The following is a 27,471-nucleotide window of genomic DNA, read 5'->3' as shown; positions in this document are numbered from 1 at the left end:
CTGACACCACAACTTTCAGCCAGGTTTGCATATGCTCCTTGTGTTTGTGTGCTCTTTCTCCAGGTTCTTCAATTTACTTTAATATTTTTAGGCTAACTACTGTATATAGCCTGGCATAACTGACTTTGCTTGCAATAGACTGACATCTTGTACAGAGTGGATTCCTCTCTGGCAACTGATACTACCATGATTTCTTCTTACTAATCCCTTGCCTAACAAGAGATCATAAGGAATTCTTGTTTGAAATGATGCCCTCAAGAATTCTATACTACATGATGAAATGGTGGACATTTTCTTCATTTAAGCAATGATGTGCTATGGTAGACTTGTCAGAAAATACATTTTTAAGGCCAGCAAGGATCTCAGAAAATCATTCAGAAAAGACAAATGTATTCCAGTTGAGAGAAGTTAGTTTCCTCCCTGACAATTTGGCACTTTCTTAATTTATAAGAGCATGAACTTACACATCTCTTGTCTCCCATTTCTCTCTTTCAGCATGCAAAGGGACTGGCTCCAGTAACAGACAGACGGTGGACTCAAGCAACATTGACAGCTTCAGAAACTGCACCAAGATTCAGGGGAACTTGCATTTCCTCACTACTGGCATTGATGGGTATGATGTCTACATCATAGAATTTTTTTTATGTGTTAGTCATAATGGGTGGAGTGGTAGCTCTGAGGCTAGTGATCTGCACAGGCAATCTGAAGGTTGCTGGTTCGAATCCCATAAACATCAGAAGTGACTCCTACTCTGCTCGGTCCTTGAGCAAGGCCCTTAACTTGCCGTTGTTTTGTCTTCGGTATGACATAAATCTGCATCCAGCCCTGCAAGCAGATCCTCCAACTTAAAGAGAAAACTTGGGGGTTTGTGGCAGGATTGGCCCTCCAGCCACTGTTCCAGTGTGGTACTGAGGTGTCACCCGCTGCACTTGGGTCCTAATCCAGTTGGTTCATTGTTAGGTGAGTGCAGCAACACGCTATCGGTGCATGCTCCTAACCCCTCTCTCTCTAGTTATAACAAATTTGTTATTGTTATATTATTATGTTACTCAATGAGATCATACACAGGGCTACAACTAAGGGGATAAATAAAGCATTTCAAGGTTCCAGAGCAGAAAGGAACCCAGAGCTCCTAAAGCCCTGTAGTAACTTTGCCTTAATAATAACAAAGATTAGCTTTTAAGTTTCAAGCAGCTGAGAAACTCCTTCTACTGTTATATTTTGGTCCAAAGTGAGACATCTCTGGGCACATCTCTTTCTATTTCATCTGACTGGAAGGGGTGGGGCCTTTTAAAGTTGCCACGGGTGGTATCACATGCCTTTGCTGTGGTTCTTCTCAGAGCTGTGGGTGGAAAATGAAAGGACAGTTAGTGACAGTGCCTCCTCTCTGTTAGGGGTGGTATTGCTTACCTTGCTTGAGCCCTGAGGGTGTTCCCCAGGCATGCTTGCGTGGCACAATAAATATGTATATGTATATATAGATTTGTATATATGTTGTGGCGGACAGCTGCGATACCTCTACAGTGGAAGGACCAGGGGAGAGAATGTATTCAGGGCATTACCTCCGCGGAGTGCTAGATGGTAGACTCACTGGGTTGCAGTGGTGCCTCGGAATCCCACAGAGATCCGTGGGAGTTGGAGTTTGGCGCAGCCCTATTGGGTTCAGTGGGTGTTGCCAGTGGGTGCTGCAATTTCTGCTGGGCCCTTGTTTGCAGCACTTCCACCACACCCACAAGTGCAGCCAGAAGAAGGTTATGGAAATCATAGAGCATTTCTGGGTGCTCTATTAAAGGAGCCGATTCACTCCATTCAAGGAGCATGAGTCGGATGGAAGAGGATGTTGCTTACCAGAAGGAGTTGAGGCAGACAGAGGAAGGGAAAGAGAAAGAAAAGAAAAGTAAGAAGATAAGTGTGTTTTGTGCTTTGAGCTGTGCTGTGCAGGTGGGAAATGGGGGGAAAGCGTTTCCCACACAGAAAATTTTAAAAAAAATTCATTAAAATGTATGTGTTGACCTTGTGTCCTGCATCTCTCTGTGTGGCTCAAGTGCCCTCTGCAGCTCACAATGTACTGTATATATGTGTCTGTGTGTGTGTGTATACACACACTTTGCAAATCATGTCCAATCAACTGAGTTTACCACAGGTGGACTCCAATTAAGCTGCAGAAACATCTCAAGGATGATCAGGGGAAACAGGATGCACCTGAGCTCAATTTTGAGCTTCATGGCAAATGCTGTGAATATTTATGTACATGTGCTTTCTCAATTTTTTTATTTTTAATAAATTTGCAAAAATCTCAAGTAAACTTTTTCACGTTGTCATTATGGGGTGTTTTGTGTAGAATTTTGAGGAAAAAAATTAATTTAATCCATTTTGGAATAAGGCTGTAACATAACAAAATGTGGAAAAAGTGATACGCTGTGAATACTTTTTGGATGCATTGTATGTATATGTATATAAAATATGTATATAAAATAAAATATATAAAAGGAAAAAGACATTTTGGCAGTGTAGCCTTTATCAGGTGTGCTTATGAATAGGAATAGCATGAAACATAAATAGGAGGGGTAGGAAGGAACAGGGCAGATGAAAGGAGAAAAGGGAAAAAAGTATGTGAGATAAAATTGGCATTAGAGAAAATAAAGGGAGAGATTAAAACGTTAGTCTGTCATAAGGACCAGGAGAAATGTGTGATCCCAGGCTGAGAATGAGCTTACGGTAGCTTCTCCTGTTTTTATTTACAAAGTTTATTTGAAGCCCTATGAAAGAACACATTCAGAGACATCAGTGTGGCTATGATCAAGAGATGTAAAGCATTCTACAGTAGGCTTTTTAAGGCCTTTGATTTTAATGGTTGGAGTGTGCTACATTATAGTGGTCTGCTAGCCATCTTCATGTTTCACCTATGTAGATGGCTGGACACTTCCTACAAGACATGCAGTAAATAAGATTTTTAGACTGGCAAGAAGCCCATTGTTTAATATTTAATTTACCAGAGAGACTAGATATAAGGGTATAGTGGTAATATATTTAAGTGTCACAGCGGCTCCTGTTATAGCTCAAAGTGTCTGGTAGGAACTGTGGCTTTCCTTTGCACAGAGAGCTGCAGACAACAGCTATTGGAAAGTGAAGAAAACACCCAGATATTTTCCAGTATTGAATATTATAATACAATGCAGTAAAGACAGACAGCAGGTAGGGTCTAGGTTAAAGTCCCTAGGCCAGTGGAGTACCCGGTGATAATGCAGAGCACACCAAAGATCATATCACTGCCATCAATAGGTAGTTCTAACAACATTACATAAATGAAGCACTGTACTGTTCACTCTGCCACACATCACTAGTCAATATTTGACCAGAGTTCACATTGTAGTGTCTTTTCAATGATGGAAAGGAAAAAGCAGGCTCCCCATAGCTGTAAACATGGTTCTGGACCATCGGGACGTATGATTCTAGGACTGGTGTATCAGAAAGGAGGCTCGGGCAGGTCAGACGGTTGCAGTGGCAGGCGTCAGAGTTACTTGGACAATCTGCAGTGATCTCCTTTAAGCAGGCATACAGTCATGTGTTACACTGGAGAGACTGTCACTCACTTGTCATAAAAAACCCTTGTAGTTGTAGCTTGAATAAGCTGATCAGGGTGCTGAATGGCATTCTGCCATAATTACAACAACAACAAAATTTATTTATATAGCACATTTTCCTACAAATAATGTAGCTCAAAATGCTTTACATGATGAAGAAAAGAGAAATAAGAGACAAAGTAAGAATTACAATAAGACAACACTAATTAACATAGAACAAGAGTAAGGTCCGATGGTCAGGGAGGACAGAAAAAACAAAAAAAAACTTCAGACAGCTGAAGAGAAAAAATAAAATCTGCAGGGGTTCCAGGCCACGGGACCGCCCAGCCCCCTCTGGGCATTCTACCTAACATAAATGAAACAGTCCTCTTTGTATTTAGGGTTCTCTTGGAAGGACTTGATGATGATGATCATGTAGACTTCTGGTTTTTAATCCATCAATGTAGGACATCACGGTGCTTTGATTAGGTGGTGATGGCGCAGATTGCCACCACAGAAAACCGGGAAAAGAAACAGAAGACAGAGTATGGTTCAGTACGGATTTTAGAGCCGTCATGAATAGTTATTATAATGAATTGAAACACAGAGTATCAGCATTAGATGAAGGTGAAGTTATCAGAAAGCCATGTTAAAGTAATGTGTTTTCAGCAGTTTTTTTAAAGTGCTCCACCGTATTAGCTTGGTGAATTCCTATTGGCAGGCTATTCTAGATTTTAGGTGCATAACAGCAGAAGGCTGCCTCACCACTTTTAAGTTTTGTTCTTGGAATTCTAAGCAGACACTCATTTGAGGATCTAAGGTTACGATTTAGAATATAAGGTGTCAGGCATTCCGATATATAAGATGGAGCGATTAGTGGCGGACACTGGTAAGTGGGCATACATGTCAGATATCTTGATGTGAGCTGTTATCAGGTATAGTGTTTGTTCATGCCTGGTGTTTATGAGGTGGAATGAAAGATTTGTTTGATGCCAGCCACACTCTGTCCATGCACTTCAACATGATGTACAGTCTGCTTGTTTAATCGTCGTGGCCAGCATGCTCACCAAACCTCTCCCAAATCAAGCATGTATAAGACTGAATTGAACAGCATTAGCAATGAACCTTGAGCAGTCCAAAAAGGCATGAACTGAAATTCCACAGGAGGACATTTGTCACCTGTATGATTGTTTGCATGCCAGAGTGCAGGCCTAAATTTCATCATTACAGTTACTTCCAATATTTTTGTGAATATGTTAAAACATTCTGTGTTCTGAATAAGCGATGTCATAATGGTGTTCACGTTAAAACGCTCAAATGAATCTCCGACTTCCAATCTCAGTTCTATGTAGATTTCAATTTCGTTCAGTTTTTTCTTTGAGATTTTTACTGGAATAGAAAACAAACACTTTAAAGGGGAATGGTATGACACTCTTTGTGTACAGGTGCAGAGCGAAATGTGACAGATTCTAAGGTAAAATGAACATACAAATTTTACAAATTATTAATCGTATAATGAGTGCACATAAAGATCCAGATTGGTGTATACAGGGCAGAAAGCAAAGAAGTGGATCAGTATAAACAGAGAAGAGGAGGCTGGGAGCATGCGCTGTTAGAGCACTTTGCCGCACTAACAACGAGATAAACCACCCGGATTGGGGCCCAAATGCAATTCTGCCACCAACCCATGAGTTTTCCCTGCAACACAAAGGTAAAGCATAAGGTAGAGCATAAATAGAGCCCAGTCATAACTGTCCATTAATGAATTACACCGAGTACATACAGTATGTCTATGGAGTTAGTAATGAACAGCGTTATCCTGCATCTGAAAGAAAGAAAAAAAAAACCTTTCACAAGAAAAAATGGAAAAGAAGGTTAGAGACACAACATTTCAGCTCTATAGCTTCATTAGGAGTGTGACTCAACCTATTTAAGCTATGTAATCATATAGATGATGAAAGCTGTAAAGCTGAAATGTTTTTATAAAAGGTTATTTCCACTCAGAAAAGTAAAGAAGGTAAAAGACGCAAGGTTTCTTCTGTACAGTTTTCATCAAGTGTGTATTCAGTATTGTAGGGGTCACAGACAAGAGAGAGGTGGGCAAGTGGGCCTCTGCTCTCTCTTTGTTAATACATCTTTTTTGTATTGTAGTCTTAATAAATTCATGAGTATTTATACATTTAACCTTGGAGATGTTTGCAGTTGTAAATTGATTTGCTCTCTCTGCAGTGATCCTTGGCACAACATCTCTGCTCTTAACCCTGAGAAACTGAAGGTTTTTGAAACAGTGCGTGAGATAACAGGTGAGACCATTCATTCTTCTTTCATTTTCTGCTTTTTGTTTATGTTCATTTTTATAAAGAATACTCTTGTTTATGCGTCTGCTTCAAATAAATCTCTTAAAGTGCAAGAAAACTGAAATATGCACAGAAACCTGTTAAAGAAAACATCTAAGGTTGAAAACACTACAGATATAAGCAAATGAATGAGCTCATTGTTTTGCTCCTCATGGCATAGAAATGTTTCTCAAGTGGTATTTTGCCAATTGTATTTTCTATTGCTCTTCACTCCAGGCTGCCTGAGCATCCAGTCCTGGCCTAAACAATTCAACGACTTCAGTGTTTTCAGAAATCTTACAACCATCCGAGGACGAACACTCTACCAGTAAGAATAAAAAAGTCGTGTTGCTTTCACTCCCAAGATACTGTCCTCCTTCGTTACTTTCTTACTATATTCTTATGTGTTCTTTTTCATGTCTTTGAATGATTTATTTTTTGCTTTTTAATAAGTAAGTATATTTTAATAGTAAGGCTGCAAATCTTACCTCTGTTACTGAAGAGGAGTTTTCCCTAACTTCTTAGTGATGCCTGTCATGAAGAAAGTACCATTGAATTGTCATGGTGTAAGACACCAAGGCTGCTGTGTCTCCTTGAGTAAGTCACTTGTAGGTATTCCTGTATACTGTGGACAATATACAATTCATTTTCCATTGGTTGCCTTGTCCAAAGTTGGCTCCTGCCTTGAGTTCTAATGCGGATGTTTTTTTGTCACTGGCATTGTGCATTAAGTTTCTCTTCATAAGAAATAGACTGCTAAAATAAAAATAGAACTGCTCATGTTCATTGAAAGTTTACAAATTACTTTTTTTATGAATTTATGGTTTAAAATTTCAGCGGAGACCCACATCGACACCTCATATACATGATAACTGTCCGATTGGCCTGTTGACATGCTCATGTGGGATTAAAAAAAGATCTTAAATTATACAAATCTGGCAACCTGAGCAGAATGAGTAGAACCACAAGCTTGGGAAAAGGACCAAAACTATATATGTTAATAAACACCTTGTTAAAACATTACTAAAATGGAAGACATTAATATACATAATTATAATTATAAGATTTTTCTTCTTTTGGCTGCTCCCGTTATTTGTTGCCACAGCAGATCATCTTTTCCCATAATTATAACTATAAGATTATTGAGTCATTATTATCCTGTTTACAGAGTAAAGTAAAGTTCTTACTTAGGCTTTAGTGGTTAAGGCTTTGGAGTTCGAACCCTGACTCAAATCCCACTACTGACACTGCGTGACTCTGAGCAAGTCACTTGACCTGCCTGTACTCCAGTTAGAAAACCAAAAGAAATGGAACCAATTTTATCATAAATGTTGTGAGTTGCCTTTATTACTAAAAGTGTCAGCCAAATAAATAAATGTACTTTTATGCTAATCAAACAGCAACACTTCACTACTCCCTGGTGCTGTGATCATCCATACATAGATACATACAATGCTAGGATTTAAGTTCAAGCTGCAGTGCAAGGCGATCTCTCTGTGCCATTCATGAAACTCCTCTCTCCATAACAGGGGTTTTTCACTTCTGATAATGAAGCTGCCCAATGTGACATCTCTGGGCCTGCGCTCTCTTCGGGAGATCAGTGCCGGCAAAGTTTACATCAGTGACAACAAGCAACTTTGTTACCACTACACCATCAACTGGACAACACTAATGAAATCACCTGCAAAACAAGGGACTGACATCAAGAATAATCGGCCATATAACGACTGCAGTGAGTACCCGTTACTAGAGCTTGTAAGGATGAGTGGATAAAACATTTTCATGAAACTGGATGGGGGAAATTATTTTGCACATATTGATATTTATTGATTTCACACCCTGAACTCAAATAAGTAGATCTGTTAATGAATAATTAATGGGTGCAGTGGTCTATTGATTATATTTATTCTAAAGGATTAGATTGACAAATTAGAATGAATTAAGCAGTATGGTGACATGGTTGGCAATACATTCTAACAGACTCAAGACCTTGAGTTTGATTTCTGTGCAGCTTACTGCTTTTGTGGAGTTTTCATGCTCTCCCCATTTCCATATGGGCTTTCTCCAGGTACTCCCACTTTCCAAGAAATGCATTTTTTGGAATTGTATCAATCTGTGAGAATGGGTGTAATGGAAGATAAATGAGCACAGTGAATGACTGCCACCATGTCTAAGGTCTGCTCTTACCTTGCACCTGTAAACCTGTAATGTAAAAAGTTAGATCCTATAAAGGATAGCGGGTGGTCCTTCATGCCTTTGATAATAGAAACTGGATATTGCTATAAAGTCTGTAAAAGACCATTTTTGTAAGAATGGTGTTAATATTATTCTTTATTCCCCCCTTAGCATCAAAAGGACAGCTGTGTGACCCACTGTGCTCTAGTGCTGGTTGCTGGGGTCCAGGACCAGATCAGTGCCTCTCCTGTCAGAACTTTAGTCGAGGAGGCACATGTGTACCAGAATGTCATTTTACAGAAGGGTGAGTTTGGCTAATGTGCTTATTTTCAGTTTTCTTTTGACTATTTTTTTTCTGTTCGTTACATTTTCACCTTGCTAATTTTATTTTGTGGTGCTGACTTGTTTAGTTACTCAAGTCTCGAATTTAGATCCAGTTTTATTTTCTTTATACTGTATGTCCTTCTACTTGGATATTTTCATATTTCGGCAACACAATATTGACCTTCATTGTTATGCTGAAGTCTTACAAGTCAAGTCAAGTTGGGGAGCATGCACTGGTACACTGCGTTGACGTACCCACTACACAACGAAACAACTCAGGTTCCCGGTTTGCAACCCCCCCAGGCAGATACGCGGTCCAGTCCCACCCTCCAGAAATGACCCTCTATCTGCCGCAGCCAGGTGTTACGTGAGTGACCCTTTGGTCTGGTCCAGCCACTCAGGTCCCCAGCAATGAGGATCTTAGGAGCCAGATCACCCTCGGGGAAATGTGTCACATGGCTGTAGTGCCGTAACTGACGCTGCCTCACAATGCAGGTAATGTGCCTCATTTGGGACTCCATGAGCAACTGCTCATTTGACACAAAGCCAAACCAACGGTACCCAAGGATTTTCCAGACGTGGAAATTAATCTTTTTACATAGATATCAGGAGTGCCACACACCCCTTTCCAGCAATCTGATGACATTATTATTAGATGTGTCACAAACACACAGGCAGACACACAAAGGTTAGCAGGCAGTGGTGTGGATTAAAGACAAAAGGTGATGGCACCTACACTTTGAAATGGCTTTCTGATGGGCATTGCAGTAGATCAGCGGATTCAGTAGCAACTTTAAAATCTTTTTTAAAGACCTGCTATTATTGTTTAGACTTTGTAAATGTGCTTGATTTTTAAAAATAATTCCCTTTTTTATCATCTTTATCGTAGAAAACCTGTATTTTGATGTTGTTGCTTTTTTTGGGGTTTCTGGTATATTTGTTCATTGGGAAGCACTTTGTGCTGACTGGATTGAAATGTGCTATATAAATAAAGATTATTATTATTTTGCACCAGTCGGCTAAACTGTCTAAAACGGGCTGAAACTTTGTCAAAAATCAACTTTGTTTTAATTGGAGAAACACCTCCAATGATTAAAATCCTTTGTGTTGTTCTTCAACAGGGATATTCGCGAGTATGCCACAAATCTTGGCGAGTGCCTTCCCTGTCATCCTGAATGTGAGCACATTGACGGTCAGCCCAGCTGTAAAGGACAGGTAGGATTAAATGGCCAAGCTGGAAAGTGACCCTCTTGTTTCCTCAGTTTCTCTTGCAGCGTTCTCTTTGTGAGCTTCACTTTTCTTTACCCCAATTCCTGCTCTCTAACTTCCTCTCTTTTTATGTTAATGATTTCATCTGGATTCTCCATCTTCTTTTAAATGATCCACTGATCAATTCCTTTTGTCTTACCTTTTTTCTATTTTTTTTCTGATTGTATTTTCTTTTCCCAGGAGGTAGGGTGGCACAGCAGTTAGCACTGATGTCTCACACCTCCAGTATCCTGGATTTGTATTCCAGGCCTGGTCAATGCATTTGCACGTTCTTCTCATATCTGTATGGAGTTTTTCTCCATTTATTTCAGTTTCCCTCGCATATCACTAAGACTCAGATTAGATAAATTGGTTACTCTAGAAATGCCCTAGTCTGACTGCTTGTTTCCCAGTTATGTCTATCTGTCTTGTCTTATAATGCTTGCCTAGCAGTTCTATATGGTGAACTCCTGTGCTAAATCTGGCTCTGTGTCAACTGTGCATGTGAGTAGAAAAAGGCAGATTTATAATGAGTGTATGCATGAGTGTGCCCTGTGATGGAAGGGCAAACACCTTTGGGAGAGGCCTATGGCACTTTAAACTAAATAAACTTGTTAGAGAATAGATTAATAAATAATTTGTTTGATTTTTGTTAGGCTGATTGTATTCTTTGTTAATGTTTATACCTCATTTACTTTTGTTGGCTTTTCTTCATTTTTATCTTTTCAGTTTTCTTATGTTTTACAGTACCTGGCAATTGTACTTCTTTAAACTTCATGCTTGTTCTGTAAAGTGATGTTTGACAGATTGCTTTACTTACTATTGCTTATATTATATACTGTAGCTGGCTAGGTCTAGCAACATTTCATTTCTGCTCATCCTGATAGAACTCTCGTTTAACTTTGACGTGGTCAACCACCAAGATCATCCCTGCCAGCTGTATCTACCAGATAGCGTTAGCTCCCTTGGAATGAGTTCTTTTGTAATTGCGGTGTGTTACATAACCTGAAACTATATAGATATGATATAAAAAGGTGATACCCCTTCCTTAGTGATACGGCAGTAAGAAATCACATAGGAGAAATAACAGCTTTGTTAATGACGCTGCATAACAGATGAAGGAAGCCAATGGCAAGAACCCAGTTCGGGAGTGGAAGGCCGATGTGTAGAGTCTGCCAATTTCTCCGCTGCAGTGGAAGGGTTTTCAGGATCAGATGACATTATCTCCCATTCGTCTGTGAGATTCAAAGGTGTGCTGGACAATAGTATACAACAATCCTCAGTCTGACTGCCCGTTTCCCAGTTATGTCTATCTGTCTTGTCTTATAATGCTTGCCTAGCAGTTCTGTATTGTGAACCCCGTGCTAAATCTGGCTCTATGTCAACTGTGCATGTGAGTAGAAAAAAGTAGATTTATAAAGTATATTTGCACAGAGCACAGTGTCATATTAAACTTATACATGCATTACACCAGCCTTTCTGACCTTGGCATCTCTGGGGCTGTCCTCAGGTGGTCTGAGTCCTACTTCTTAGGCAGTTCATACTGTTTCCTAGTGAGATTTCAAGGGTGCACCAGGCAAGCATTGGGATGCTCCAAGGATTGGTGCTGAGCCCTCTCCTCTTCTCTCTTTATACCTCCTCACTAGGCCCTATCAACCTAATCCATGGTTAGTCACATCAGTGTTAGCTGATTATATGACAGCTGTACCACTCATTCCCTCCAAAAGACTACAAGGTCTCAGCTAGAATCTCGGTATGTCTTACTGTAGTCTGAAGGAAAGCCACCTCCAGTGCAACCTGGCAAACACTGACCTCCTTGTTATCACAAGTCATCTGTCTGTTCAGTACTCCATCTATTTTCAGCTCAGCTTCACACCTGCAAGGTTGGTACACAACTTTGGGGTGGTGATTGATGATCAGGTGTCCTCCACTGACAATGCTGCAAAGGTCTCTCTGTCTTGCAGTTTCTCTCTACAACAAATGTATGATCAGACTTTGTCTAACAGAGTATGCAGCACAATTTCTCATCCAGGCTTTGTCCTTGTCATGTCTGGACTACTGCATCTCTCTACAGGCAGGAATACTAGCATGTGTCACCAAGCCACTATAGATGATTCAAAAAGCAGTAGCACATCTGTGTTCAATAAATTAAGGCAGTCTCATGTCACCCCTCTCTAAGTTCCAATCCTGGATGTTTGCCTACAGAGTACACAATGGGTTAGCATCCATATAGCGGGAAACGTGAAGTCCTTTTCTACCAATCAGGACTGCTGATGAAAGGTGTCTGGTGATGTCACCACTGTGTGGCATCAAATCTCAAGTTTAGCTCCTACCTGGTGGAATAAGCTGTCCAACTCCATTTACAATTCTGACTCTCAATGAATATATGAATATACTCTTCTGTGGTAAATTAACATCTAACTGATATTAGCTAGTAGGTCTTTGTAACCAAACAATTTTAACTAGTTTGTATTTTGCTTTAAGATCTTCAGTTTTGAAACCTCGTCCTGTAACACTTGATGCCAAAGAGTCCACCAGACTCATGTTTACTCGATTGTGATGACCTCTTTTGTAAGTTGCTTTGGATAAAAGAGTCTGCTAAGTAAATAAATGTAAATGTAATGGCCCTATATGACACAGATTGATTGACTTTTTGATTATTTTGCCAATGACCGGTCTTGCTATTACCTATTTTTTTATTTCATATACAAAAACATATTCTCCAAATGCAATCAGAGCTTATTTCTCTCCTCTGTTAACTCAGACATCCTGAAAACGGATTTGTTTAATGAATGTGAGGATTTATTGTGAAATGGTCAGGTATAGGATGTTAGTAATACAGATCGATCTCACCATTGAAGATCTACTGTAACCTACATCAGCTTCTTAATTAACACATCACACCCTCTTTACTTGTTGTTATCTCTGTTCTTTCTCTTGCTCATCTTTAGATGATTCATCTCGGGTTATCCTTTTTCATTTCTTAGGGTCCAGATGCATGTGCTTCCTGTGCACATTTCAAAGATGGTCCCCACTGTGTTGAATCCTGTCCTCAGGGAATTATGGCAGAGAAAGGGCCCATTTTTAAATTTGCTGATGCTGAGCATCGATGTGAACCATGCCATCCAAACTGCACTTTAGGGTAAGAGAGATTCTCTTCTATGAATTTCAGCTACTGTTATTGCCAACGTCAAAGATATCTGATGTTAAATTGCATTATGTGATAACAGGTGCAAAGGTCCTAACTTGGAAGACTGTAGTGGAATACCAGAACCCATAATCAGGTATGTACTCTAAAAGTTGCATTCTATTGCACAGAGAGCCTAAACAATCCTGCATTTTAGTTGTACGGTATAGTGCATCTCTGTGAAGACGTGTGAGTTTCACCAGGGCAGCAACACGGGACACAACAGAGACTGAGGCTCAGACACCTGTTTAGATAACTCATCAAACTTAACTGATTTATAAATTGAAGGCTATGATGCAATTGTACCCATAACTTGTGACCAAAAAACAGACACTGACTTTGCTTAAAAACAGTGCAGATATAACATGTGTAAATTGTATTGTTAATAAGAGAGAATGACAATCCACCATACCCACATCATTATCATGGTCATCATCAGTTTAACGGCCTTTTCCACGTTTAACCAGATTAGATGATTAACCCCTAATCCACCCCGCAAATTTCCTTCTCCACTCTTGGTGATCCCAGTCCTTCATTAGGATGAGATCCATACTTTTCATATTATCCAACACCACCAGCCTCATTTTCTTTGGCCTCACTCAATACCTTATCCTTCCTTCCTTCCTCCTCCTCCTCCATCATCTTGGTGCTCTTCTTCACCCAATCATACTCTGCCTCCTCAAGTATAAAAATTCTCAAGAGATACAATAAATAGGACTTTTATTATTCAAATGAGGGATAGATGAGCACAGGGAAAGCACAAAAGCATCACATAAACAAAAGCCCATACAGCGGTCCTGTGCTACCTATGTGAGTGTTGACCTGCCTATCAGGTGGGGTGACTTTCCAAATTCCAAAGTTACACCTACCACTTCCACTTTTCACTTTCCTAGATCTTCCATTCTCTTAACCCTGGATTCTGTACCAATGCTAGATTTATCTTTGTCCTAATGTTCCTGATGATTCAATGTTACCACAGGGTCACAACCAAGCCCCAAATCCAATTCCAAGTGTCAGAAGCAGTCTTTCTTTTGCCACATGCACATTGGGGCTTAGTGACTTCTTTTCTTTTTGTTGCCTGTTTCCCAAAAAAGGAGTGACCCAATACCTGTCCTCCAATTCTAGGACCGCATGCAGCCTTGTAGCATTAGATAAGAGAGTGCTGTTCTCCTGTGAACTTTTATTGAGCACAAACATTAAATGTGCGATTGGCCACAGCATCTTCATCTAGTGATCATATGGAACTGCCTCTCACCAGGAGGCTATGTGACCATTGGCCACACTCTTCCTCTCTGAATATGTAGGGGCAAATGTGCGGGTTTAGCACTATCCTTTATTTCCAGTATGTTACAATCTCTCTTTCTCTTCTGAAACTGTACCCCAGACTATTGCTCTTCTGAAAAGGTACGTGGCTTTCCACTCTGGCATATCTTGAAAATGTGCTATATAAATAAATGTTGTTGTTGTTATCTTGTGGCTCTGACCCTGTCTGTCTGGTCCTCTCAGTAGGCAGTATCCTTTTCTCCTGAAAACATCTTGATAGCTGTCAATGCTGAACTTAGATGTTCCTGGCTAACAGCAACTGTTTATACTATAGGTTCTTAAACTATGGGTTGTGACTCAGTTTGGGTCATGTGTTGTCTGAACTTGGGTCACAATTCATAATTGAAGCCAATGGGAAAGGGTCATGAATGGTTTGCGTAGTGTCTTGTGATGGGTCACTGCAGGCAATTTAAGCAAACGATATTGCTCCGCTATGACCTGCTTAAAGTGGTTGGTGAACACCTCCTTGGTTGACTGTCATAAATGACCCACACCAAGCCCACCCCCTCCCAGGGACAACTGTCTGTGGAGATTTTATTGCCCAGGGATGACGGTTGATAGCAATTCTGTGTCTCAAAGATGCAAAGAAGGTAAAATTGGGTCACAACAAAAAACATTTTATAAAACACTGTTTAATAGGATATCCTGGAATCACATTCTGAAACAGTTCCAAGGAAGTCCCATTATTCATTATTAAAACCTGGTGGCACATGGTCAATTTTTGCAGTCCCACTAAGACTGTATCATCCTCAACAGAGTGTCAGTACTTCTAATCTAAATATGAGAAGAGAGAATGACAGATGCCCCCATTCACTTAGCTTGTTATCTTGAGGTCACTACCTGTATTCATTTGGGACACCTACTGTACCTACCACCAGGGTTTGTCTTTATGGTCCAATTGTTGTTGCCCTTTCCTCTGTTAGTGCCTGTCTGCTCTGAGGAAACGCAACCCCCTAAACTGTTTAAATTATGTAACGCAATTGTTGTTCAAAGCCTTTATGAATTAAACTTGAGTACTAATTATATCGCCTTGACAAATTCCACCCACATGCTGATTATAAACAAATGAAGATACTTCTCCCTCACATGAATGCTTTTGTATTGTGGGTGTATCCTAGCATCACCCATTGTTGTTAATTTTTTTTCTTTCCTTTCCAGCAATCCAGTCACAGCCATTGTTCTAGGTGTCATCGCATCTCTTATAGTCTTGACATCTGTCTTTGTGTTGTGTGTGTTGTATCAGCGTGGGCTGGCAATCCGTCGCAAGAGAGCCATGAGGCGCTACCTGGAGAGTGGAGAGGTAATATACCTGTTCTCCTTTATTGGTGTAACCCTGAGTAAAGTGTATCAAGCTTCATGGTAAACACAAATGTGAAAACTCATATCTATTTCATGACTGTGTTATTTTTAGTCTCGCTATAAAATTAATATTTCTCCCACAATGTAAACTACAGATCCACAACCAAAATGTGATTTCGGCATGCTGGTATTAAAAAAAAAAGGCATTTGGAAATAAATTGTGTTATGGAGGTTTCTTTTGTGTCTCTATGGGGTTTCCTCCCACACCCCAAATATTTCTAAATTAGGCTAATTAGTGGCTCTCATCTGACCCTCTCTGAGTGAGCATAGCTGCCTGCAGGACAGTCCCACGTGATAGACAGGCTCCTGATCCAGGGCTGGTTCCTGCCAGGATAGATTTAGGCCTTTGCCACATGACCTTAAACTGGATAATGTGGTTTCATCATAAATGGATGAGTAAAGGTATCTTGTATGAACATATCCAATCAAGCAGATGACTAAGGCAACACAGTGGGCTTATGCCTCCACTTCTGAACCCATATTTTTAATTCAAGGTACCCCATTGTGTCAAGTTTTACTAATTCTGCTTTTGACTACATCTGCTTAAGAACCTGAGTTAGAACTAATGACGTTTTGATGCAAACAGGTTATTCAGTCCAGAATAGCTTATCATTTCCTTTTCATACATCCCAAATATCATTAAACTTAGATGTGAAGGTCTGGAAGATCACAATTTCAGGTGCACTGCTTGGTTACTTTTTTATTTATACTGGCTGCCTGTTAGTTTCAGAATCGATTTAAAAATTTTGCTGCTGGCTTTTAAATCAATGCATGGATTTGCTCCCACCTATTTCTCTCAATTGTGTGTTATACACCAGCCATCCAGAGAGCTCATATCTACCTGTCAGTTGTCTCTTTTTGTCGCTCATACTAAGTGTAAAACTAAGGGGGACAGGGCTTCTATAGCTGCTGCATCTCGTCTGTGGAATTCATTACCTAATTACATTAAGGAGTTACCTTCAATTGAAGTGTTTAAAACTAGACTGAAGATGCATTTCTATACTCTAGCTGATCTTCAGTGATACTGATGGTTCCCTCCTCTTAGTCACTTGTTTGTTTTAATTTACTGCTGGTTGTATAGTGTTTTATTGTATTTTATTTTTATTTATTTTATTTATGTTTATTATATGTTTTAATGTAAAGCACTTTGAATACTGCATTACTGATGTTGTTTTAAATGTGCTGTATAAATAAATTGACATTAACATTTACAGTAGATACAGTTCTTTACATTTGAGTAAAATGTCCTCAACCAACATCCATTGAGCTCACAAGTATTTGGAGAAATTCGTTTAATTGGACAAATAGGAATCTATGCTAACCCTCTTAATGATGTGTCTTTGTTTTTTACAGGGCATAGAGCCACTGGACCCCAGTGAGAAAGGCACCAGAGTTCACACCCGCTTATTCAAGCCCACAGAACTTCGGAAAATTAAATTGCTTGGTTCAGGAATCTTCGGAACAACAGTACACAAGGTCAGATACTTGGGACACTCTGCCTTGATTTTAGAAAAGTGTATTTCAATGATTCCTTCTAAAATTGTAATTTGATTCATGTATTACCAGCAAATTTCACTGTATGTCATTTTAAGGTGCTTTAATTTATTTACATAATTTATATGTTAAGAGAACTACACACAAACAAGTAAATAATAGCTCAGTCTAAGAGATAATTCAGCAAATTATGCTGAACAAATTCTATCAAACTGAAAGCAGAAACTTCATCCTCCTAGTCCAGATTAATTTGATTAATTTATTATTAATACAGCGAATGTTCAGCATGCAAAGACCAGGCTTGCTTTACCATTTACCATTAATGAACTTCTGGAGAGAAGTACAATTTTTCAGCTTAAGATAATTTAAATTACCAAATTGCCATTGATTTGTGGTAGGTAGATTAGGAATCGTCCACTTTACGTGAACAATGGGATACAGGACACTGCAATGTAATCTTCATTGCTTAGTGTTACTCCGAATATTAGAAGACAGGGTGTGTGGTTTAACATTTGAGGCTATCTGTGAGATATGCAAAACTTTTAGTCCAAAATGGTCTGAGTGTAGAACATTTCCAAAACATAACTTGGTGAGCCAGCAGCATTCACAATTCAGATCTTCTACTGAATACATTTTAGACAGTTTTAACTCTTTGAAGGCTGAATATTTTTCCAAAAAAGCACACAAAGCAATGATCTCACACATAAGTCAAGATAAAACGTCAGTTTCTATGTGCTGTGGCTGCTGTTGGTGCATGTTTAGCATCTCTGGAGGCAGTGGTTGTGTGGGGGCACCTCATTGGTCAAAAGGAATGCACGGTGGGCCAGCTGCCTGGCTGTCTTCGCACAGCAGGTGGGTGGTGGTGACAGTTGCAGTGTGACGCAATATGGTTTGTACGTCTTGTCATCATAAGTGGTGGTCCTCCCAGGCAAACGCTGCTGTAGGTGCATCCGCTACACAAAAGTGTTCAGCACCACGATCAGCTGGGGACCGATCGAGATGATGCTGGTACCTCACTTTTGTTTTTGATATTCATCTCCAGATCACTTGCATCAAACTCTAAGTCCGACAGGTCAGAGTCCTATTCAACAAAATTATGTAAAACGTCCATGGAGTATTTTGCTTTGCACATTCGCTTTGGTCTCTCGCCAGATGTCGGTGCCATTTTAGAGGTTGTATACTCTTCGCAACTCGTGCATGTGTAGGGAATCGAGATTCAATCATCAAGGCTATGCAACTTTCCTTCTAGCAAAGAGAGTCAAACTAAAACATAAGGGTGAGTTTTGTTGCAGTTTATAGCTGATTATCGTCCCCTACTCCTGAATTTTGACAAAAGTCAACATCAGCCCTGAAAGAGTTAAATAAAATATTTGTACCTGATGTACAATTTTTTTGTTGAATTATGGCAAGTTTTGCAAAGGCTGAAGAAGAATACATTTTATGGATGGGTGAGTTACCACTGCACCATCATGCCGCCTATATACAAATATATATTTTTAAATGTATACAGGAGTGGTCAAAAGAAGGTTTGCAGTTTTTCGTATGGACAAAGACATTCAGGTTATGATTATTACAATAGCTTTATTAATTTAATTAACTCAAAAGAATGTTACAATGGCACAGTGGACTTAGGTACAATACTGTAAGTGCTGAAATTGCCAGCCTTCATTATTTACACATTCTTGCAGTCTGCTTGCTACACTCAGACAAACTTTGCTAATAATAATAAGATAAATAATACATATAAATAATATAATAATTAATAAATAATAATACTGTGAATAAACTGTGTTTCTACCATTGCCCACCTATGTCTATAGTTAAGGGTTTAAACAAGAAAAATGTTACAACAATGCTGGTGAAAAAAGGTTAAAGAAACCTGATGCAAGGGTGCAAAACAAGCAAATATTCCTTCATGTTGTCAAGAGACTGACTTCTCACTTCTTGCAATGCTGGTTGCAGACCAAATAATGAATTGCAGCTGTGAAGTTGTTTATATTTAGTTGGAATGGAAGGGGTGAAGGGCGGCATGGTGGCGCAGTGGTAGCGCTGCTGCCTCGCAGTTAGGAGACCCGGGTTCGCTTCCTGGGTCCTCCCTGCGTGGAGTTTGCATGTTCTCCCGTGTCTGCGTGGGTTTCCTCCGGGCGCTCCGGTTTCCTCCCACAATCCAAAGACATGCAAGTTAGGTGGATTGGCGATTCTAAATTGGCCATAGTGTGTGCTTGGTGTGTGGGTGTGTTTGTGTGTGTCCTGCGGTGGGTTGGCACCCTGCCCAGGATTGGTTCCTGCCTTGTGCCCTGTGTTGGCTGGGATTGGCTCCAGCAGACCCCCGTGACCCTGTATTCGGATTCAGCGGGTTAGAAAATGGATGGATGGATGGAAGGGGTGAAGCTGCTGGAAGGAAGTGGAACTGGGTCACTGGTCCTCATAGGGACAAATCTGGAAACTGCGGGTAAAAAAACACAGCGCCCCCTCTCTGGCTGGGGTGGAAGTGATAGAACTTGAGGAGCCCTTAAGATGTCCCTTAAACACACATAATGTGTGACATGACATATTAATATACTTCTTTGATGGACAATGACTAAAATTAAACAGATTACTTTTAACAAAATGCATAGCTTGCATTGCTAGGTTATTGCTCTACAATTATATTTATGATGTAACAGTTCAAAGGAGATATACCCTGTAATTTCCATGAAACGGAATACTGAATAGGTTAATGAAGACTGGAAAATACAGTTTGCATATCATATAGTGAGGCAGCTGGTAAGAGCATTTCTACCTTACAGTATGTTGTATAGTGGGACCGTATTTTATATGGGTGGTGGACCACGGAGTTACCTGTAAATTGGCATTAGTTAGTATTGGCTGACACACAGAGCAAAGCTTACAAAGAAAATCTGGAACATGATTTCATTTCCATGGCTAACCCAGCAAGTGTGGTTTCATTGGCTTCTGCCTCATTCCAGTGTCTCAAAGTGCATATATTTACAGCCCAGCAAAGAACAGCAATTTAAGTGGCACCAAGCTACCCTCTTCTGTCGAGCTTTTGTGGAGTCATCTTTTCTTAATGTATAGTTATTTACGTAGTTAATTTTTTTTAAGTTTATTATTTTGTCATTTCATTAGGGAGTGTGGATTCCAGAAGGAGACACTGTGAAGATACCTGTTGCAATCAAAACTATCCAGGACCGAACTGGCCGGCAGACTTTCCATGAAATTACAGATGTAAGTTCTATTGATGCATATAGACCTGCACTATTATAAGTGTTCCTCATGGTATTGCCTGCTTCATGATATGTGTTTGCGTTATGTATGTAACTTTACAATTAATAAAGGACCGAGGACGAGAACCCATAATCTCCTTATTGCAAGGTAGCAGTGTTACTACTGCACCACTTGTGTGTAGCAGGTATTTCTCCCAACCAACGTGATCCAGATTGTCAAAGTTAAAATGCTTACTTTATTGAGCCCAATAAAACTCTTTGTCCTTTTTTTGAATTTGTTTTCACTACTGCCTCAAGGGGGTCCAGAGTGTGTTCCATAGCCAAGTCTGTCCTTTTAATTAGCCTGTTGATTTGGTGATTTTGGATGTTACCAGCCCAGCACACCACAGTGTAGAAAATCACACTTGCCATCACAGAGTTGTAGAAGAGGTGAAAGATGTCAATTCCCACATTAAAGGAACTCAGTCTCCTAATGACAAAGAGCCTGCTCTGCCCTTTCTTCTATAGTTCCATCTGTGTTTCGAGACCAGTCCAACCTGTCATTAATGTGGACCCCCAAGTACTTGTTGGAATGGACCACCTCTGCTTCCACTCCTTGAACAGTGACCGGCCATAGAGACTCTTTGGTTTTGCTGATGTTAACTTGCAGACAATTTTCTTTGCACAAAGAAACAAAGTTCTCCATCTGACTCTTGTACTTTGTCTCATCTTCTTTATCAGTACATTCCATTAGTGCAGAATGAATTTCTGCAAATGACCTGACCTGGTGCTATATTTACAGCCTGAGGTGAAGAGAAAAGGAGACAGTGCTGTTCCTTGTAGCGCTTATATCCATATCAGAAACACAGTCCTTGAGCCACATAAACTGTGGTCTGCCTAACAGATAGTTCATTATCCAGGACACCATAATCTCTTTCACCTCCATATCTCTGAGCTTATCCTTTAACAAGGATGGCTAGATGGTATTGAAGGCGCTGGAGAAATAAAAAAAAACTCCCTCACAGCGCTGTCAGAGACCTGTCAGTGGTAGTTTTTAAAACAAATGTTTGTGTTTGAGCCTGGGACTGTGTTTATGAGATTCAGTTTTGGGGTCCTGAGCTCAGTGGTGTCCCCTTCTGGTTATACCATCTATTGTTAAATCCAACAGATGTGTACTGTGAATCACACTGTTGGTTACATCAAAACATCAAAGCTTATTTTCTCTCTTTATTGTTATACTGTAGCATATGTTGTTCTTGGGAAGTCTGGAGCATGCCTATATTGTGAGAGTGCTGGGGATCTGCCCTGGTGACAGCCTAATGCTCATCACCCAGCTCAGCACCCACGGATCTCTGCTTCAACACATCAAACAGAAGAAAGACAGTCTTAGCTCACAACGCCTTTTGAACTGGTGTGTTCAGATTGCAAAGGTGAGTTTACAATTTTCATTCCCTTACAAAAGCTTACACAACAAACAGGGCCGTTTGAAGGAATTTGGGGGCCCCAAGCAAAATGGACATGGAGGCCCCCCGCACGCACGCACGCAAAGGAACCACAGCATAGCCATACAGTTTAAATTCACTCACACTTTATATAAATAAAAAAGGTTTACAGTGCAAATACTGCTGTTGCATACACTGTGCATAAATAAAAAAATGTTTAGAGTGCAAATACTGCTGTTGCATATAAAGTGCATAAAATTTGAACATTTTCAACAATTGAACATTTGCAAAAAACACCACTGTACAAATAAACAATCATTAATAGAAGGTAAATTGACAGTTAATTAATCTTTAGTCTTTAGCTATGCATTTACTGAATGAGCACTGTGCAGCTGTTCGTCCGACTGTACTGTATTTTATTTTATTTTTCTAAACTGTTTTAATTATTCTTATTTCTTTTTATTATTTTAATTTCTTCTATGTAAAGCACTTTGAATTGCCATTGTGTATGAAATGTGCTATATAAATAAACTTTTTACTGTTAACAAACAATGAAATTATAATTAAATGTTTACTAATTATTAGTAGTGCTGTGAGTCGACTACCAATGCTTAAAAACATCCCAAGCTAATGTTTGATGCACAGAATTTATTGTGTGGTTTTCCTAAATAGATTATCACAGTGGAATAGTTAGTATAGCATGCTATGCCACTTTCATCAAAACCTATTACAAAGCTATAGCAATGTCATGTCATGTATGTATGATACATGCTGTAAACATATTTCTGCTAGCCTACCTGCTGCAAAATTGCACCATTTGTACAAGACAAGTAGAGCTATTTTATGTGTGTAATTTATCACTTACCACTGTCTTGTTTTTTCTTATCCTCCTCTTCCTTTCTCTTCTTTCTTTTTTGGCTTCCTGAAGCATAATTCCGCTTCATGACTGCCGAGGAAGTTTTGTATTTTGCCGGCAGCAGAGATCGCGTGGTTGGCTGGCTGCTGTCAGCAAGGGGGACCCCTTGAGGGGGATCCCGATAACAGTGTCATTGCACTTTACTGCATTCACTATCAATGGGGCGCTCACACAGTTTGTCGCTGCATTTTATTCTTAACCAGTCGTTGTCTTGGGGCCCCAGGCCAGCTCGGGGCCCCAAGCAATTGCTTGGTTTGCCTGCCTTGTCGCGACGGGCCTGACAACAAATGAAGTGCAGACATGAAAAAGTAATTACAAGCTAATATATGACCCAGTACACATATTGATCTGTATTCATACCATGTCAGTAAATCTGACATGCCCAGAGATTTTCAGTCATATCAAACGACATGGGCAGGTGATTTATTCAGCAATTGTAATTGGCAAGCGTGACATACTGACCTTAAGTGCCACACACATTCACTCAACCACATGTATACCGGGCCAATTAGAAGATAATAATGAAACTAATACACACTGTCTTTGTAATGCGAAAAATATGTGACCTCCATAAAAACATATTACCTCAGAGATCAAACCCAGGAAATTGGATGGGATCCATGGTACAACAGCTACAGTGTGCCATCCTATGTTTGAGGATCAGATAATAATTAACATTTTAACAAGATAGCTTTAACTGTACTGGATTACTAGGAACATCTTTGGAAAATTCTTTGGAATAGCTGCAAACAACAAAAAACAAAACATTGGTAGCAGAATCATGCAAGCCATGCCAAATCAAGTCACTTCATGCATGGTTTGACAATATAAACAAAGTCCCTGCAAATGTTCTGTCTACCAAAAAAAACAAAACAGTATGCAGTCTGTCTCAAAGCATGTCAGTACAGGCATAACAGGATCGTTTACACTGCTGTTTGCCCAAACAGGACAGTTGAGGCCATTATGAAGTTCAATGACACCAACAAAGTTTGAATTCTTTTATTGGGCCTGGTCAGCAGCAGCTGGGCTATGGCATCTTATCCACCTGTCCAGCCCCCTATTCAAAACACGACCATGTCCAACACCCAGTCCATGCAAGCATTGAATAGAGAAGGACCAAGAACACACCCCTGATGAATCCCAGAATCATTCTGGAAAAATGCAGAGTCTCTGCCTCCACTCTGCACTGCACTCACAGTACCAGTGTACAGGCCGGCCATGATATCCAGAAACTTTAGGGGGATCCCGCAAGGTCTCAGGATTTCCCACTGGCAGCTCAATGAACTGAGCTGAACTCTCTACGAAAATAGGCAAAGGCTGCAAAGAAGCTCTGCTGATATTAATGTTTATGCTACATGAGAACCTACCATGCCATGATGCGGTTGATAGTTGACTTCTTAGTTGTAAAACCAGACTGCTCCAGTAACTGGTAGGTGAGCAAGCGATCACGGATCCTATTGAGGATGACTTTAGCAAGAACCTTTCCCAACACCAATAGTAGTGTTATCCACCTGTAGTTGCTGCAATCCATGAGATCACTCTTCCCTTTCCAGATAGGGACGACAAGTCCCGTTTTCCAGTCAGTTGGGATAAAGCACATCTCCCAAATGTTCTCTGTCTCTTTCTGTTTCTCTTAAAATGTAAATTTGTGCCTTTTAAATCTCAACCAAAAACATTTTATAAAGCCAGTGATACCGTCTGAATGCCGAGGATCGCCACATCAGAGTGCCCTCTGGTGGCCCCTCAGATCAATGTATTTTAACACAATTTCTCATATAATTAAAGGAGTAGAAGGCCTTGTCCTACCTGTCTTCTGCAATGAATTGTGCCTGCAGATTGGAAAACTATGGGCTAATCCAAAAATGGGCAGTTTAAAAAAAAAAAAAAAAGGGTCAAGAGATGAATGGGATGAAAGGGCAATCTAAGAAGAGGTGTCAGGAACAAGCAGGAGATAACTAATGAGAGAAAGAAAACCAAAATAAGAATTCTAAAGGGAGACTCAAAATTACGTTTGTGATCAATGTTTTATTAAATAACTACTGCATAAGCTTGTGCTGTAAAAAGCCCGGGATCCTAAAAACCATGGATTTTGGCATTTCAATTAATCAATCACAAAGGTTGTGTATTAGCGGCTCCTCTTTGGTTTTGTTTTGCCAGCATGCTCACTTCCATTGTCTATCAGCGTCTAAGCAAGTTTTTCCTCTCCTTGGAGGTTTTGTTTTACCGATGTGCTCACCTCGCTTGTGTATGAGTGCCGGAGGTTTCACTTTGGCAACGGAGTTGCTTTCTTTGCGCTTCACACTGTAGCCTTGCACTTCTGGACTGCCCCACACTTCCAGGATACCTTGGATTTCTGGGCCAGACAGACAGACACACACACTTCCATGTGTAGACATTTATATATCCATCCATCTATTATCCAACCCGCTATATCCTAACTACAGGGTCACGGAGACATTTATATATAAGAAGACAAATTGACAGGATATATCAATAGAAGCACATAGCATACAAAGTAATCCAGCCTCAAGGAGTTAAAAGCCGAGATTTACACAATTGAGCTGCAGCAGACCAGGATTCAACTACATTACTGGAAGCACCATCAACCTGCACTGCACACAACTCCAAATGTATTAAGTCATAGAAGGAGGAGTGCCAGTTGTCAACAGTAGCACATTCAGGTGTCTTCTAGCAGGAGGCAATATTTATGTTGCCTGCCAGGGTACCCAGACAGAATAACTTGCATTTAAAGAGTTTGAGCAGAAGCCTAGAAAGGACTTAAAGAAGAATGATTTAAGGTAACAGAGGAATACCACAGGAAAGAAAGGAAGACAATAGGTGACATATGTGTGTCCAAAATGAAAAGACGGGGGATAGAACTAGAACATGTGGAGAAAAGTGGCAGGTAAGCCAAGTGAACATAATTGACAGAGAGGAACAGCAGTGATGTCAATCAAAAAATGCTGAAGTTATCCAAAATCTTGAATGCCATAACCTTCACCCCAGTATGTTTTGTTTGATGAGGTATGATGAGTTAACACACTACGTCGCATACATCCTAAGAAACATAAGAAATTTGACAAATGTGAGGTGTCCATTCAGTCCATCAAGCCTGTTTGTTTAGCTGAAAACTAAGCTACCCCAATATCTGATTCAGACTCTTCTTAAAGATTGCCAAGATTTCTGCTTCCACTAAATGTCTCAGAGTCCCACAACTGTTTGTGTAAAGCAGTGTTTCCTGGCTTCAGTTTTAAATGACTAGTGATCCCAGCAGCAACAATAAACCACAGGAACAGACCTGTGATACCCAAAGTGACAATTGAGAATAATATGCCACATAAAATAAAAAAATATCCCAAAATCGCAGTGCTTTAATCTGGAAAAGTATTCAAAGCAAGCCTTGTGTGTTTTCCATCCACTTTAATATTTTCAGTCCATGCATGCTGGTAAGTTTGAAATCTTTGTTGATCTTTATGAATGCTCTGATTTATGTCTTTTTAATTTGGGGTGATCTGTGTTCTCATTAATCCCCTCTTCAATCCATTTTTAACACTAAAAACTAATTTAAATAAAAGGATGCTAAAAAAGCCACCCCTGTAAATTACTAATACTAATTACTAATTACACTTAATTCAGTTCTAGTATCTAATATAAAGAAATTAAAGAAAACATTTTAGGGATATTTCCATTGCATTATTAAAAAAAATCTTCTTCCACCTATAATACAGTATGTGATTTATAGAGAGAAGCATGAACTAAAGGAATGGTGCCTGTCTGTTTATGCCACGTTTCAGTTAGGAAATAGATATCAGACTCATTATATTCTGAATAAGGTGGCTACCATTTTAATTTGTAATTGATATTGAATTGTAACAAAATGTATTTCCTGAGACCATGTTATAAATCACAGCAAATGTAAATACGGAATAATACAGACTACAATTTGTGATCACAGAGCTGGAATCCTCTGATAGTTGACAGTGCTATTTTTTTGCTAAGAGCAGCATGGTGGCAGAGTGGTCACCTTGCTGATTCTTGACAAGGAGGCAGGAGGTCATGTTCCAGGTCCTCCCTGTATGGTCTCCCCGTGTCCACATGGATTTTCTCTGAGTGCTCTGTTTCTCCCACAGTCCAAAAACATGCACATTAGGTGAACTGGCAGTATAAAATTTGTCCTTGTGTGTGTGGCTGTGTGGCTGTGTCAAAGTGTTTACCATCAGATGGACTAGCACTCCGTCCAGGTACTGTTCCTTCCTTGGTTGCTGCTTCCTTACTCTACTCTGCTCAGGCTAAAGTAGGTTTAGAAAATGTATGGATGGATTTATCACTGTATTTTGGAATACAATAAAAGATCCAGGTCAGCATGGCAGCACAGTGGTAGTGCTGTTGCATCACAGTATGGAGACTGGGGTTTGTATCACGACTGTTTCCCATATGCACATTGGTTTTCTCAGGGTTCTCTGCTTTCTTCCCAAAGACATGAGGGTTAGGTGAATTGGAGATGCTAAACTGGCCTTAGCGTTTGTGTTCATGCTGCAATGGATTGGTGCACCACCTTGTGCCTGATATTTGCTGTGATAGGCTCCAACTTGCCCACCACCCTACACAGGATTAATGGGATTGAAACAACATGTATGGATGGATGAATGTATAAAAGATCTGTACTGCTAGAGTGCACACTATCTTTTTCACAAGCTCTATACATTTCCCAAGACATCCCAATAATTTGCATAAACTATGAATTTAGATGTAGTCCACATCTGTAGCTGACGACTGAAGATAAACAGCTTACTATGAACTACTCTGATTAATCTTGTTAAGGAACCAGATGCAATTAAATCCTCCCCCTTTATTTTAATTTGTAACTGCTTTGTCTAAATCAGGACTGAGTCAGCCAC

General features: G+C 39.9%; 1 protein-coding gene across 4 annotated transcripts in view; it reads left to right on the top strand.

Annotated features, from left to right (window-relative positions):
• erbb3a (erb-b2 receptor tyrosine kinase 3a) overlaps positions 1 to 27,471 on the top strand; it is a 147,511-nt gene that overhangs the window by 93,401 nt on the left and 26,639 nt on the right. For all 4 annotated transcript variants that reach the window (XM_039747240.1, XM_039747239.1, XM_039747238.1 and 1 more), the window contains exons 9-20: positions 496 to 613; positions 5,793 to 5,866; positions 6,137 to 6,227; positions 7,429 to 7,631; positions 8,246 to 8,378; positions 9,520 to 9,613; positions 12,634 to 12,788; positions 12,877 to 12,930; positions 15,315 to 15,456; positions 16,869 to 16,991; positions 20,139 to 20,237; positions 21,460 to 21,645. In XM_039747240.1, coding sequence (XP_039603174.1) covers positions 496 to 613; positions 5,793 to 5,866; positions 6,137 to 6,227; positions 7,429 to 7,631; positions 8,246 to 8,378; positions 9,520 to 9,613; positions 12,634 to 12,788; positions 12,877 to 12,930; positions 15,315 to 15,456; positions 16,869 to 16,991; positions 20,139 to 20,237; positions 21,460 to 21,645 — 1,472 coding nt within the window. The remainder of the gene's footprint in view (positions 1 to 495; positions 614 to 5,792; positions 5,867 to 6,136; positions 6,228 to 7,428; positions 7,632 to 8,245; positions 8,379 to 9,519; positions 9,614 to 12,633; positions 12,789 to 12,876; positions 12,931 to 15,314; positions 15,457 to 16,868; positions 16,992 to 20,138; positions 20,238 to 21,459; positions 21,646 to 27,471) is intronic.

This window comes from Polypterus senegalus, chromosome 3 (assembly GCF_016835505.1).
Source record: "Polypterus senegalus isolate Bchr_013 chromosome 3, ASM1683550v1, whole genome shotgun sequence".
Classification (NCBI taxonomy): Eukaryota; Metazoa; Chordata; class Cladistia; order Polypteriformes; family Polypteridae; genus Polypterus; species Polypterus senegalus.
The sequence above is the reverse complement of the archived record's forward strand: the minus strand, read 5'-3'. Positions and strand labels throughout refer to the sequence as shown.